Source organism: Gopherus evgoodei, chromosome 1 (assembly GCF_007399415.2).
Source record: "Gopherus evgoodei ecotype Sinaloan lineage chromosome 1, rGopEvg1_v1.p, whole genome shotgun sequence".
Lineage (NCBI taxonomy): Eukaryota > Metazoa > Chordata > Testudines > Testudinidae > Gopherus > Gopherus evgoodei.
The window spans coordinates 131,087,140-131,100,887 of NC_044322.1; the positions used below are offsets into that span (position 1 = coordinate 131,087,140).

At 37.1% G+C, this 13,748-nt stretch overlaps 1 protein-coding gene across 3 annotated transcripts in view; it reads right to left on the bottom strand.

Moving 5' to 3' along the window:
• Window positions 1–713: 713 nt before the first annotated feature.
• Window positions 714–13,748, bottom strand: part of PNPLA4 (patatin like phospholipase domain containing 4) — a 48,950-nt gene continuing 35,915 nt past the window's right edge. Inside the window, exons 5-6 of one of the 3 annotated variants that reach the window (XM_030572353.1) lie at window positions 8,819–8,971; window positions 714–2,471 (exon numbers count right to left, since the gene is read on the bottom strand). In XM_030572353.1, coding sequence (XP_030428213.1) covers window positions 2,340–2,471; window positions 8,819–8,971 — 285 coding nt within the window. In that variant the 3' untranslated portion in view covers window positions 714–2,339. The remainder of the gene's footprint in view (window positions 2,472–8,818; window positions 8,972–13,748) is intronic. The other 2 variants (XM_030572345.1, XM_030572336.1) reach the window with 2 other exon arrangements.

Here is a 13,748-nt window from a genome sequence, read left to right on the forward strand (position 1 = left end):
TAACTCGATTTTAGTAAGGCTTTTGATACCATCTTAAATGACCTTCTCATAAGCAAACTAGGGAAATGTAGCTAAGAACCTATTTTAAGGTGGGTGCACCACTAGTTGGAAAACCATACTCAGACTAGTTATCAATAGTTCATAGTCAAACTGTAAGGGTGTATCAAGTGGAATCTCACAGGGACCTGTCCTGGATCAGGTTCCATTCAAGATCTTCATATATGATTTGGATAATGGCATAGAGACTACACTTACTGCGTTTGAGGATGATACCAAGCTGAGAGGATTGCAAGCACTTTGAAGGACAGGATTAGATTTCAAAATTATTTTGGAAAACTGGAGAAGTGGTCTGAAATAAATATGATTACTTTACATAAGGAAGGAATAATCAACTGCACAGATATAAAATGGGAAATGACTGCCTAGGAAGGAGTATTGCAGAAAAAGATATGGGGGTTATAGTGGATCACAAACTAAATGAGTCAATTACATAATATCCATGGGACCTTTCCACACCTAGAAAGGGAAAAATGTGTTGCTTTAAAGAACATGTAAGCAACATTTACATTTGGATTTATTTTTAAGCTGGTGTTCAAGGAAATGGCATTTTATCTCTAGTTACAGTAATTTTGTTGTGCTATAAATGATGCAACACAAAAAGCACTTGAATCACATTATGTATACATCCTTCCAGATATTAATTTATTATTTACAGTCTCCAGTCTCAATTAGTCTAAGTTTCAACATAAATTCTGGGATTGTGAAGTATTTTCTTTGCTAAGTCTTGGTTTATAAACTGTAGTAGATGCTTTCAAATTCTCTTCTATATATTTTTCATTACATAGACCGCAGGATACTTGCCATTGTTCATTTGAACATTATATAAAATTTATATAATTTTATATAAATGATCCAAGCCAGATTTTTTAAAGAACAAGGAATGTTACTGAAAATGCATACATAAATATAAAAAAGACTTGTGACCATTTCATAATATAAAGGCTATAAGGCTTGATCCTTCAACCAGTGAAGTCAACAGAAAAGCCTTCAGAATCTGAAAGTTATTGGGCTACCTGAATTCCAATTAACTCCAATGGGAGTTGAGACCCTCAGGAACTGGCATTATGTCTCTGCCAACCCTAACAGAATAGATTTTACTGAAAAAAACAACTGTCAGAGCTTTTCAAAGAATTTCTGCCAAAATCAGTTTAGATTTCTTTAAATAGCCTCATGTCAAATAGTATTTTAAAGATATGGATAGATATTGGACTAGACTATAGTTGGAAATGTATGATTTGAATCTCTAAATGCTAACATTTCAGATTAGGTCTTAAAAATGTTGCCACTTAATTTCTGTAAAATATTCACTAAAAAGTTATTAGGGACCTCTTATGCCCTTGGGACTTCATCTTGCTCCCATTTAAGTAAATGGAAAAACTTCTATTAGCTTCAATGGTGCAGGTTACGCCCTTAGCGAGGGGGGGAAATAATGCATTTATGCAAACTTTTAAAAAATATTGATCATTTGTCCAAAATGGATCAATGAAGTATAACACCATAGTACTGAGACATTTACAACAAAATAAATACCTGACAAAATTCCAAACATAAATTAGTTTATTAAAATTTAGTAGACAAAGAACCACTGCATAAATAAATAATTATATCTGGTGCAATCTTCTTTCCAACATATTTTACAGAAAAAAATATTCTTAAATTTTGAAACGGATGGGTATTTCAGGATTTTAAAAGTCCTGGGACTGATTTAAAGGATTAAAAGTTCTAACGGTGAAAAAGCACATGTATTATAATTAAAGAAATGCAATTATATTGTTTTGTTTCTCACAATCTCTTTGTAATTAGAGTTCATGCTTGAAGCATTACAACCAGTCAATTACTGTGCACAAAAATAAGATTAACAGAGAAAGTACACAACTATTCAAAGCTTAAGAATTAGATACAGTGCAAATTTTAGGACACAACTTGAATGAGTATCTCAGATGTAATTGATGTCAGCAACCACATTTTCAGTATTTCATGAAATAATACACTAGTCTGCACCGTACATCCTAAATGACAACCTTCTCTTAATTTTAATAGATTTTACTATTACATCTATTTGAAACAGCAGATCCTTTTACCAAGTAAGTACAGTTTTCCATTTTGACATGCTGACAAATTTCAGCCAAAGTGCCTGTATATTTTCCTGACAGATGCAATACCTCTGGCATTTGTATTTTAATAAACAAAAATCATGGCAGCAATATCTTGGGTTCTGTGTGACACACGTACTTTGTTTTGACAGCTATCAGACTTTGTTAATTTACCATGCACATAATCTATTCAAACCAGTTTTCCTTTAGTAGAAAATGTACAGCATCATCAAATCCATTTTGGTACAGTGATTCCATCTTCTCCTGGCTTGGTGGGAATAAAGCTTGATTAAGTCTTACCAGGTTGGCCACAGACAACTGCAACAGAGAAGTATTTTAAGTTAGGCAACTGTCAGGACCAACTATTGTATTTGATCTTCTTGTTTTCTTTGTATCTTCATCTCTCTTACCCCACTTTAGGATAGATAGATGATGTTTCCAAAATCTAAGGAGTATTCAAGACACCAGTTGATCATCCTGATAGTGTAATGACTGTCTGGCTATAGATTTGCTCTCCCTCCTTACATTTTAGATTATTTCATTAAAACTATTTTATTTGTAGGTAATTTAATCCAATAATAAATAAAATTACAATGCATAAGATATTAGACATTTATTAGTTTAAATGATTAACTCATTTAATATATTTTATTTCTTACACACTTCACAAATGGTGCAATATAATTATAGAAGAATAATTACCTTTTATTTGAAATAAAATCAGATTTTGCAACTATGGAATCACCAAGTGTCTGGAGCCTTGTCTGAGTTGAATAGGGCAATTCAAAATTCTCAGAACAATTGTTTCAGGTTGACTGCAGATTCGGACACCCATCACTACATCTGTTTACTTGGTTAACACTTTCAAGGTTGTGTCTGTAACTGAGACTGTTTTAAGTGACACCTGAGATTCTGGAGCACAACTGTGGGGCAGGAAGTAACTTCTGTGTCAAATTCCACAGATGCTGAAAATAGAGGGCCCTCCAAATAAACTCTTCATCATGTATGGAGGCACCAAACTTTGCTTATACAACCAAGACTCAGCTAGATGACTCAGTTGGCCGATATCAACTTATTTTCTATATGGATACATGGTGCAAATAGTAGCCAAGTAATGTGTGGCAGATAGCATATACATGTTAATTCCACTTACAAAATAATCTTTCCAAACCATTCCTACTGCTGAAATCTTGTCCATATTCTAATCATCTTACCTTGAATAATGCAACCTTTTCCTGTCTGTTCTCAGCACTCCCTCCCTCCATTAGTTCAAAATGCCACTGCCAAAGTAATCTCTCTCATCACTTCATCCATGTCCCTGAATCTTTCCATTGGTTTATTGTATCTCAGGGTGATTTCACTCTTGTACAGAAGACTAGCACACCACTGAACTCCCAATTAAGACCTATTTTAAGTGCTTAATTAGGACTTTGGTGGTGCAAAGTCCTTGTGCTGGTCATCTGCATAGGAAAAAAACTGTCATACTGCATATGACTCAAGTTTCTCATTCTCTTCACAAGTAAAAAGGCAGAAAATACTGTGAACTGTTGACTAAATGCCTGGCTTGGATTTGTGGAACACTGAGCCACATTGCTCTGGGAGAGAGGACTATAGAAACAAGACAGCCTCCATCTCACAAGCAGGGAGCTAATCTTCCCAATTGGAAACTAACTGGACCAGCTAGGAGGGCCACATAGGAGGAGGAGGCAGCAAAGGCGGTAGAAACTCAAATCCAGTGCATCATAAATAAACAGAACTGATGTGTCATAGAATATGAAGACAACCTTTTTCAGCTGTTCTGTAGTAGGAGTCTGGACAACAAGCAAGAGCAATTGGAAGTTTACATTGATGAGAATAAATTTAATATAATTGGCACTACTGAAACAGTGGGATGATTTGCATGACTGGAATGTTAAAATCCCTGGTTTAGGAAGCACAGAATGGGTGAAAGAATTGGGGTGTGATATTAAAGATACCATTACTTGTTTTAGAGTTATTTGTAACTCAGAAGCATAGGAACTTGAATACATATGAATCAATGTGCTAACTAATAAAGCCCAGGAGAGTGTATTCATGGGAGTCTGTTACAGACCATTGAATCAAACCAGAGAGCAGGATTAGTTACTTCCTTAAGCACCCGTCTTTACTATGAGGAAGGAAAAATTGTGTTGTGAGGGGGGACTTTAATATCAGCAACGTACACTGGAAGAATCAAGCAACCAATAGAAAAAAATTATCACAGTGTCTAAAAATTATAGACAATTTCCTAACACAGAAGTATTGCATCCAAAAGGAGTTAACTTTATTTTGGACCCCATTATGATGGAAAAACAATCATTGGACTAGAAGTTGGTATTTGCCTAGGGATCAATGATTGTGACATGACTACATTCAATAAAGGGCAAACAGAGGACAATCCCAGACACATCTGGTGCTCCAAAAGAGTTAATTTCCCAAAGATGAGGAATATTATAAATAAAATGGATTGGGAGAAAAAATTTAGACAGAAAAATCTGAATGAAAATTGTGAGTTCTCAAAGAAGATCTCATTAGATGTCAAAAAAAGTCATAATTTCATAAACAAGAAAGAATACAATTTTGTCTGAAAGCCCATCCTGGTTCATTAGCAAAGTGAAGGGAGCAATAAGAAATAAAAAACCCAAATATAAAACAAATGGAAAAAAGGGAAATAAACAGTAATAGATAATTGATAAGGGAAGCTAAAGACCTCAAGGAGAAAAAAAGGATGGAAAGGTTAAGGACAATAAGGAGCATAAGTACATGTGACCCTACCAGCATCCACTCAAGGTGCCCCAATTCATTAATAATAAAGTATCTGATAGGTGTCATGTAATTGGAAAACTAACACCACACTGATAATTAATATTTTTGAGTGGTGTATTTACGGTAAATGCCCAAGGGGCTATACAAATATGAAGGAAATGTAGAAAAGGTGTTTACCAGACAAGTAAACAAGTTTTTCCCAGACAAAGGACAACCTGATGCCTCCAGAGGTCATCAGAGTCAATAAGCAATCACATGTCATTTGCATTTTAGCAAACGCCAGTGGAGGAAGAAACCATGGAAAGTTCTTCATTAGCAGAAACCATGTCTCCTTCCTCACAGCCTAAATGAGCTTTACTTTGGGTGTGGGGAGGTAACCTTCAGAAGAGTCCATTTCTAAAGTTCAGTAGATTATAAAAGAGAGACGCAAAGACCTCCTAAGATGACAAAGGAAACAAGCACTATAAACTTGGACATCTTGACCAGAGGAGTGGTCAGCCATCTTGCTGGAAGGTTGATAAGAAAACTACCTTGAACAAAGGCTGTAGGTTACACACTAGAAAGCATTTTTCACTTTTATTTGGTTGGAACCATTTCTAACACTATCTTTTGTACTTGAACTCACTTAAAATTCTATATACTTTTGTTAATAAACTTGTTTTACTTTCAAGCTATACCAACCCGGTGCTGTGTTTGAAACAAAATGATTACTAGCCCCTGTTAAAGTCATAAAGCTGTGCATTTTGTCTCTTTAGAAGAACAAACAAACCTTATTATTCCACTGAATGGTCCAGGGAAGAACTACACATTGCAGAGCACATACTTTTGGGAAAAACTGAGACTGGAGAGGAGTATTTGGGTCATCTTGCAAGATATAGCCAGAGCTGGCGTATACTGGACTGTGGCTAGGGTTTAACAAGCAGGCTGCTGGAATCAGAGTTGCTGGTTCAGAGATGCTTATCACAGACACTCAGTGCAGGGCCTGTCTGCAGGCTGCCGGTGTCCAGGCTGAGCAACAGCATCAGAGCATTTCAGGCACAAGCATTACGGGCAATCGATGACAAATCCTTCACTGGTTTGGCTTGCAGTATTATTAGGAACAAAAGAAATCTCTCAAATGGTATACTACCCCATAATCCCTTATTAACAGATGGAGAAGGTAAAATTGTTAATAATGATGCAGAAAAGTTCCATAAATATTTCTGCCCTATATTTTGGGAAAAAAAGGAGATGAAGTATTCATTTCAGATGCGGATGATGTACTTTCCAGCCCATTACTAACAAAGGAAGTTAGTCAAACATCATCTACAAGGAAACAATATTTTTCAATCAGCAGACTCAGATAACTTCCACCAATGTGTCCTGAAGAGTTAACTAAGGAGATCTCTGGCCCGCTGATGTCAATTTTTTTATAAGTCTTGGAACAGTAGGAAAATTCCACAAAACTGGAAGAGTGCTAATGTTGTGCCAATACTCAAAAAGGGTAAGTGGACAGGTAACTGTAGTTAGTTAACCTGACATAAATCCCAGCCAAAATAATGGAAAATCAGATATAATATTCAATTGATAAAGCATTAAAGGATAGGAATATAAAAAATGCCAGTCTACATGGTTTTACAGAAAGCATGTATTATCAAAAAAACCTGATTTCATTCTTCGAGAAGCTTACAAGTTTGGTTGATAAAGTTAATTGCATAGACCAGGGATTGGCAACCTTTGGCATGCGTCCTGCTAGGGTAAGCCCCCTGGCAGGCCGGGCCGGTTGTTTACCTGCTGTGTCTGCAGGTTCGGCCGCTCGCGGCTCTCACTGGCCGCGGTTTGCTGTCCCAGACCAACGTGGGCTACGGGAAGCAGCATGGGCCGAGGCATTTGCTGGCTGCATTTTCCCCCATTGGCCTGGAGCGGCAAACTGCAGCCAGTGGGAGCTGCGATCATCCGAACCTGCAGACAGGGCAGGTAAATAAACAGGCCCGGCCTGCCTGGCGGCTTACTTTGGCAAATTGCATGCCAAAGGTTGCCGATCCCTGGCATAGATCCAATATATTTCAACTTGTAATGTGTTTGACTTAATACCGCCCCACGTTCTGATTAAAAATTAGCACCACAAACTATCATTGAAGAACACATTGAATGGATAAGAACTGAGTAACTGACATATATCTCATAAAATAGTTGTCAATGGGGAATTCATGTTGAATGGGATATTTCTAGTGAGGTTTTGCAGGGATAAGTACTAGTCCAGACACTATTCAACATTTCATCAATGAGCTGGAGGTAAATATAAAATCACTGCTTATAAAATTTGCATATAACACTAAAACTGTCAGGGTGGTAAGTAATGAGGAAAACAGCAATTATATAGAACAATCTGGATCTTTTGATAAGTGGGTCCATTCAAACCAAATGTATTTTAATACAGCCAAATGCAAGGTGATACATCTAGGAACAAAGAACCAGGAACAAGGCTATAGTTACAGAATTGGGAACTGTCTCTTGGAAATCAGTGAGTACGAAAAGGATATAGGTATCAAAGAGAACAAACAACTCTACATGAGCTCCCAGTGCCATCTGTGGCAAAAAGGGTTTATGTGATCCTTGGGTATATAAACAAGTTTTACCTCTGTATGCAGCACTGATGCAAGAGATACTGGAATACTGCATACAATTCTTGTGTCCACATTTTGAAAAGGATGTTGAAATATTGGAGAGTGTGCAGAAAACAGCCACAAAATTTATGAGGGTGTGAGAAAATGCCTTACAGTGAGAGACTAAACAAGCTTAATCTAGTTAATTCATCAAAAATAAGATTGAGAAGTGACATCATTACAATGCATAAGTGTAGAGAGAAAATACTGGGTACTAAAGGGCTCTGCAGTCTAATGGAGTAAGGCACAACAAGAACCAATAGTTGGAAGCTGAAGTCAGACAAATTTAAATTAGAAATTAAGCACACATTTTTAACAGTGATGGTGATTAACCACTGGAACTAAATACCAAGGGAAATGGTGGATTTTCCATCTCTTGAGGTCTTCAGATCAAGCCTGAATGCCCTTCTGGAAGATATGCTTTAGTCAAAGACAATTTATGCTTTAGTCGTTCCAAATTACTGGTTTCTATACAAGGGTAACTGGGTGAAATTTAATGACCTGTGATACACAGGAGGTCAGACCAAATGATCTAGTAATCTCTTCTGGCCTTAAACTCTATGAAACTATGAAGAAGGCCCTTATGCCTTGTGTACACAAGGAAATTAATCAGCATATAAGGTTGCCCTGTTCAGATTTTCCCTTTTCATCCTTTTTTGAGGTGGCTGTCCTGGAAAATCTTTAAGTATGCTCAGTACACACTGCCAGCTGTCCAGTTTTGTGGGATCAGGATCATCCTGGATGTCTTGGATTTTTGTACCTCAGAGGTGACAACCCTACTGGCACAGTTACTGCAGAATAGCTCCCTGTGTTGACACTATTCTGGAATAAGAATCTCTTTATTCTGGAATAATTACTCCACTTTGGAAGTTATAGGTCATGCTATCTAATCTTTCCGCAGGCCTTTGCTGGAGGAATTGTATTAGTATAGAATAACTTCATCTTCTTCTATTTCTCCTTTTTTTCTTCTTTTTTTAACACTGCTCTATAGTATGGAGTTTGCAGCCTTTTCTTAAAAACTGTACATGTGTCCACTGAGAATATTTTATAAACTGAAAATCCAACACTTTTTTTTTTAAACACACCTGAAAAAGATTAGGTACTCAATTCCCATAAAAAGCCAATGGGAGTTGGGTACCAAAGTATCTTAGCTGCTGTTGAAAATCACATAAAACAGCTAGCAAAAATAAAAATAATTATGCTATCACCAAAATTAGTTAAAAAAAAGTCACTCACCATTAAGTCTTGCTTTGCAACTTTAATATAGAGATCTACATGTCCTTTGTCTTGTGGACAGATATCTAATCGACCACTGAAAGGAGAAACAGTGACTGTTCGTCCCACAGGCAGAATAGGGAGGCCGTTGGTAAGGCCACCATCAATCCATTTCTACTGGGGGGAAAAAAGTCAAGAGTGTGTTATGTGCTGACTAGAGCTGGGTCAAATTTTTCATAGTGAATATTTTATTAGTTGAAAATCAGGTTTCGGGCAACCTGAAACTATTCATGAATTTGACATGAATTCACTGAATAGTTTTCTCCCTAAATATATTTTTCTAGACAGAGGAGGAGACGGCCTCTCTCTTATAACTGCCAGCCCACTGGGATATGGAAAACGCAAGTTTAAATTTCCCCTTGATCTGATGTAGAGAAGGGATTTGAACTTGTTCTCCCTCGTTACAGGAATGATCCCTAACCACTGGACTATGGGATACACTGGGGCAGATAACAAATAGTCTTTCCTATTATGTATAAACAATGAAGTAGTCACTGGAGTGGCGACCTGAATTTGGGCATCCCACATTGTAGATCAGTGTCTGAACCAAGCTACAGCGATATTCTTACTCACTTTCTCTGGTCCAATGAATAGTGACTGGTCAAAAGGAGAGACAGAATATCTCTGTAGTCTGGTGGTTAGGGAATTCATCTATGATGTGGGAGACTCAAAACAGATTATTTTTTACTTACCAATTTTTTTGGCAAGTTTTCAATTCAGTTCGACCCGAATCAAATTTTTTTTTTCAGTTTTTCAAAACGGCTAACAAACAGAAAAATCAAGCACTTGCCCAGCTCTAGTGCTGAATTTTTGTCACAGATCCCTTTAGATCACATAAACAAAAAAAAGTTAAAAAGCATGTTGAATATATACTATCGTTCTTAAAACACTATAAAAGAAACATCATGTTTTCCTTAATACTAAATAAACCAAAATTCTAAAGTCTGGACAACACAAAGAATTCATTGTTCACTGGGTGACATTATATATATGTATTACTTTATTAGTGAATGTTTCATATATACTTGGTGCTCTGGTCTTGTCTTAAATCTTGACTCGGTGCTAATTTTGGTTTGTTTGTTTTTTAGTTAACAGATTAATAAGAACATACTAATATCAGTAAAATAAAAACCTCAAAAGCACGATTCCTCAGAGATTATACAGGATTTAGAATACTAATAATTTACAATTTTGCATGTTGATGTAACGTGTGTGTGTATATACATATAAACAATAGAAATGTTTTATGTAAATATGCATGCATATATCTATATAACAACTCTAAGATCTAACAGGGTATTTGTCATAGGTTCCACCCCCACTCTGAAACTTAGAGTATAGATGTGGGGACCTGCATGTGAACCCTAAGCTTAATTATCAGTTTAGATCAATATGCTGCCACCATCCAAACATTTGAGTAATTTGGAAAACTCTGTCTTCCCCCCAAAAACCTTCCCCTCCCTGGGTAGCCTTGAGAGACTCCTCCACCAATTCCCTGGTGAACACCGATCCAAACCCCTTGGATCTTTAAAAAAGGAAGAATTACTCATTCCCCCTCCCTTTTTCCCCCACCAATCCTTGGTGAGTCCAGATCCAATCCCCTTGGATCTAAAAACAAGAAGAAATCAATCAGGTTCTTAAAAAGAAGGTTTTTAATTAAAGAAAAGAAAGGTAAAAGAAAAAAAACCTTTAGGAAATAGCATACAAGCTGATCTCACAGACAACAGATTCAAAACACAGAGGATGTTCCCCATGGCAAAAACCTTAGTACACACAAGAATACCCAATTTGATTATCTCCCTAATGCCAGGACAAGTTACAAAAAGAAAATAAACATAGAAATATTTATTTCCTTCCTTAATACTCACTACTCTGATAAGAGGCTGATTCCTTGATCTTTTCCACTCCGGCCAAAACTGAAACTGACTCTAAACAAAGGAAACTTCCCTTGTTGCTTTTGAAACATCTTGTTCCCCCACTGTTTCTTCTGGTCAGGTGTCAGCGAGGCTAGGTGAACTTTTTAACCCTTTACAGGTAAAAGAGGCATCAACTCTTACCTGTTTATGACAGTATTATAGAACAATTATTCTAAACAAAACAAAAATGTGTAGTCCAGTGAAAATATGGATGCAAATGAACTTTTTGCAGAAAATTAAGATACAACTAAAATTCCAATTTCCATTGTTCAAGGTGAAATTTCTATCTAATCATACATGAGTGCTTTTATATAACACTTCTTTTATTTAAACTATTTATTTTTAAAAGACCAGTTTGTTCAGCTAATTAACAATCCAAGTAACTACAACAGAAGGTACTGCTTGCACGTTTTATTTATGAGGGCTGTGAAGAGCACACTGCACAAAAACTGCAGAAGTGGTCAGTCAAACTCTAGTTATAGATAAATAGCCAACTTAAGAGAACTTGTCTGCCCCATTCATGAGACTTCTCGTTACTTCCAGAGGAGCAGTTCATTGGTACCTATCACAGAAAGTATGTAGATAAAACACCACTAAAGTGTGTAATGAAGCTATTACTGTCATAGTGCTCGAATAAATACATTATAACTCACAATCAAATACTTCTGGAGAAATTCTGACCACTGCGCAATGCAGAACGTTGCAGAAATTAAAATTGTGTGTAGAATTTCCTTTCTGCCACAGAAATGAGCTACAGTGTTGCTAGCCATCAGTAGGGGCTGCTGGACCTGGCAGAGCCCAGCTTACACATAGAAGGCACTGCCAGGAGGAGGAGGAGGAGGGAGCTAGAGAGTTCATGGCAGCTGCAGTTCCCAGCATGCCCTGAAGGAAGGAGAGGGTGGCACACAGGAAACTCCGTGGAAGTCTGGGACCAAGCATCAGCCTGTATCTCCCTCTGGATCCCTAGGGAGCAAGGGCGGAAGGGAATGCAGGTATCTGGTCGGGGGGAGCACAGCTGGGGTCTGGAGGAGGAAGGGGGTTTGGGTGTACTGGCTAGGAGGCACCCTACAGCTGGGCTTTGGGGGGGGAGGGTTGTGGGTGCCTGGCCCCCCCAGCTTGGCTCTGGGGGGAACAGAGAAACAGGAACTAGGTTTTCATAGGGTTTTTCTTAACTCTCTATTCCTGAGGGAATTTTTTTTGTGTATTGTTACAGACATACTTGCTGACAGGTATTTTGAAATAAATTACCAAAATAATTGGAACTGGCATGATTACGTAGCATTATTTTGACAAAAAAAATTAAGAATTTTGCAGAATTTCAAAATACTGTGCACAGAATTTTTTTTTTTTTTTTTTTGCCGCAGAATGTTCCCAGAAGTAAAGCTAACCAGTATCAAGTTTGTACATACTGATACAAATTCAGACGTAGTTTCAGGTTTCTCAAACAAATAACTGAACACTAATTAGATTGTATACATCAAAAGTCCTGTCTGAACTATTAAGTTAGTAACTGAAATAATCAATTTAAAGATAAACCCCAAGATCAAAAAACACTATATTAGCCAATTGACATATAACAATCTTTTAAAAAACAGGTGTAGTACTCCATTTATTCTTTGCTTGTCCAATGCTAAGACAATTTTGATAACACAGCTCAAGTGACAAAAGAACACACATTCTGGCTATGAAAATCAATGACAGAATGCTGACAGGAGATGAGTATCAGGTCTTCAAAACAGATTAAAAAACTATGCCACATGATGGTAATGGTAGCAGTAACATATTATGTTTCCCAATTTAATTATAGCAATTTGTTTCATTATATTAACAGTGTTCTGAGTTACCATGAAGTTAATAGTTGCTATTCCGTGCACCTGCTGTGGAAACAAGGACATTTTATAATTTTCTGCCATTAACTAGCATTATCTTGACTGGTTAAGCTTTTTGGGGAAACAAAACTTATCAATCAATTTCAATAAATTATTCATGTCTAAACTATTATTATATTTATATATGAACTTGGGTCAGAAGATTATCTTCCCTGTTTTGGCAGCTAGAGTATGCCTCACCAAATCTACACCAAAATTCATGCATTTGCTTAACTAGACTGAATTTGGTATATGCTTAAAGGGACATCTGAGTAAGGCTTTGACCTCCCAAAAAACAACAAATTTTGTACTTGGCTGAAACAATTTTCAAAACTTTAAAACTTTGTTATTTTACTAATTGTAAACTGTATTTCTATAAACAACACAAGCGATATTAAGTCCTCATTGGAGGAATGAGCTGATGGCATGTGTGCAATTAATAAGTGCCCGTTACCAAGTGCAAAACAGTGCACATTTCTGTAAACTTAATGGCAGATGACGAAGATACCTCTGGGGTTCAGCCATAGGAAATGCGGTTGTAACAGGTTTCCAAAAGAGCCTATTACCTCTACTCTGCCTGGATATGGTTTATGGCCTTTGTCACATGAAGTGAAACTAATCCTTCAATTAGGAAGGCAGTGCAAGACCCTAGCAATAATCAATGAGGTGACCAACACATAACAAGCATTACCTCTGTCTATAACATCTTCTGGTTCAGCAGCTCTTCTGGGGCTCTCCATATTCCACCACTTGGCTGCAAAGCTACCTCCGTGGTGGACTGGTCTCAGCTGTAGGCCAGCCTATTTTTTAGCCCTTGGCCCAGCTCACTATCTGTGACCAGCCATGTGATTCTGTAATCTGGCTTTCCCTCTGTAGCGAACTCCAAATTTGACAATTCCAGAAGACTGCTCCCTCTCTCACACACCTACATACTGTGACTTTTATGACAGTCTTCTTTTTGCCTGGTCCACCAGAACAATTGGGTTGTCACCAATAATGTATTACTTATAGTACTGTATTTTTAATAAAAAATCTCACATCCTACTTTCTTTAAATTCCCATTTTTCTAACAGTTTAACATCCTCCAACTTTGTAATTTCAAAACTC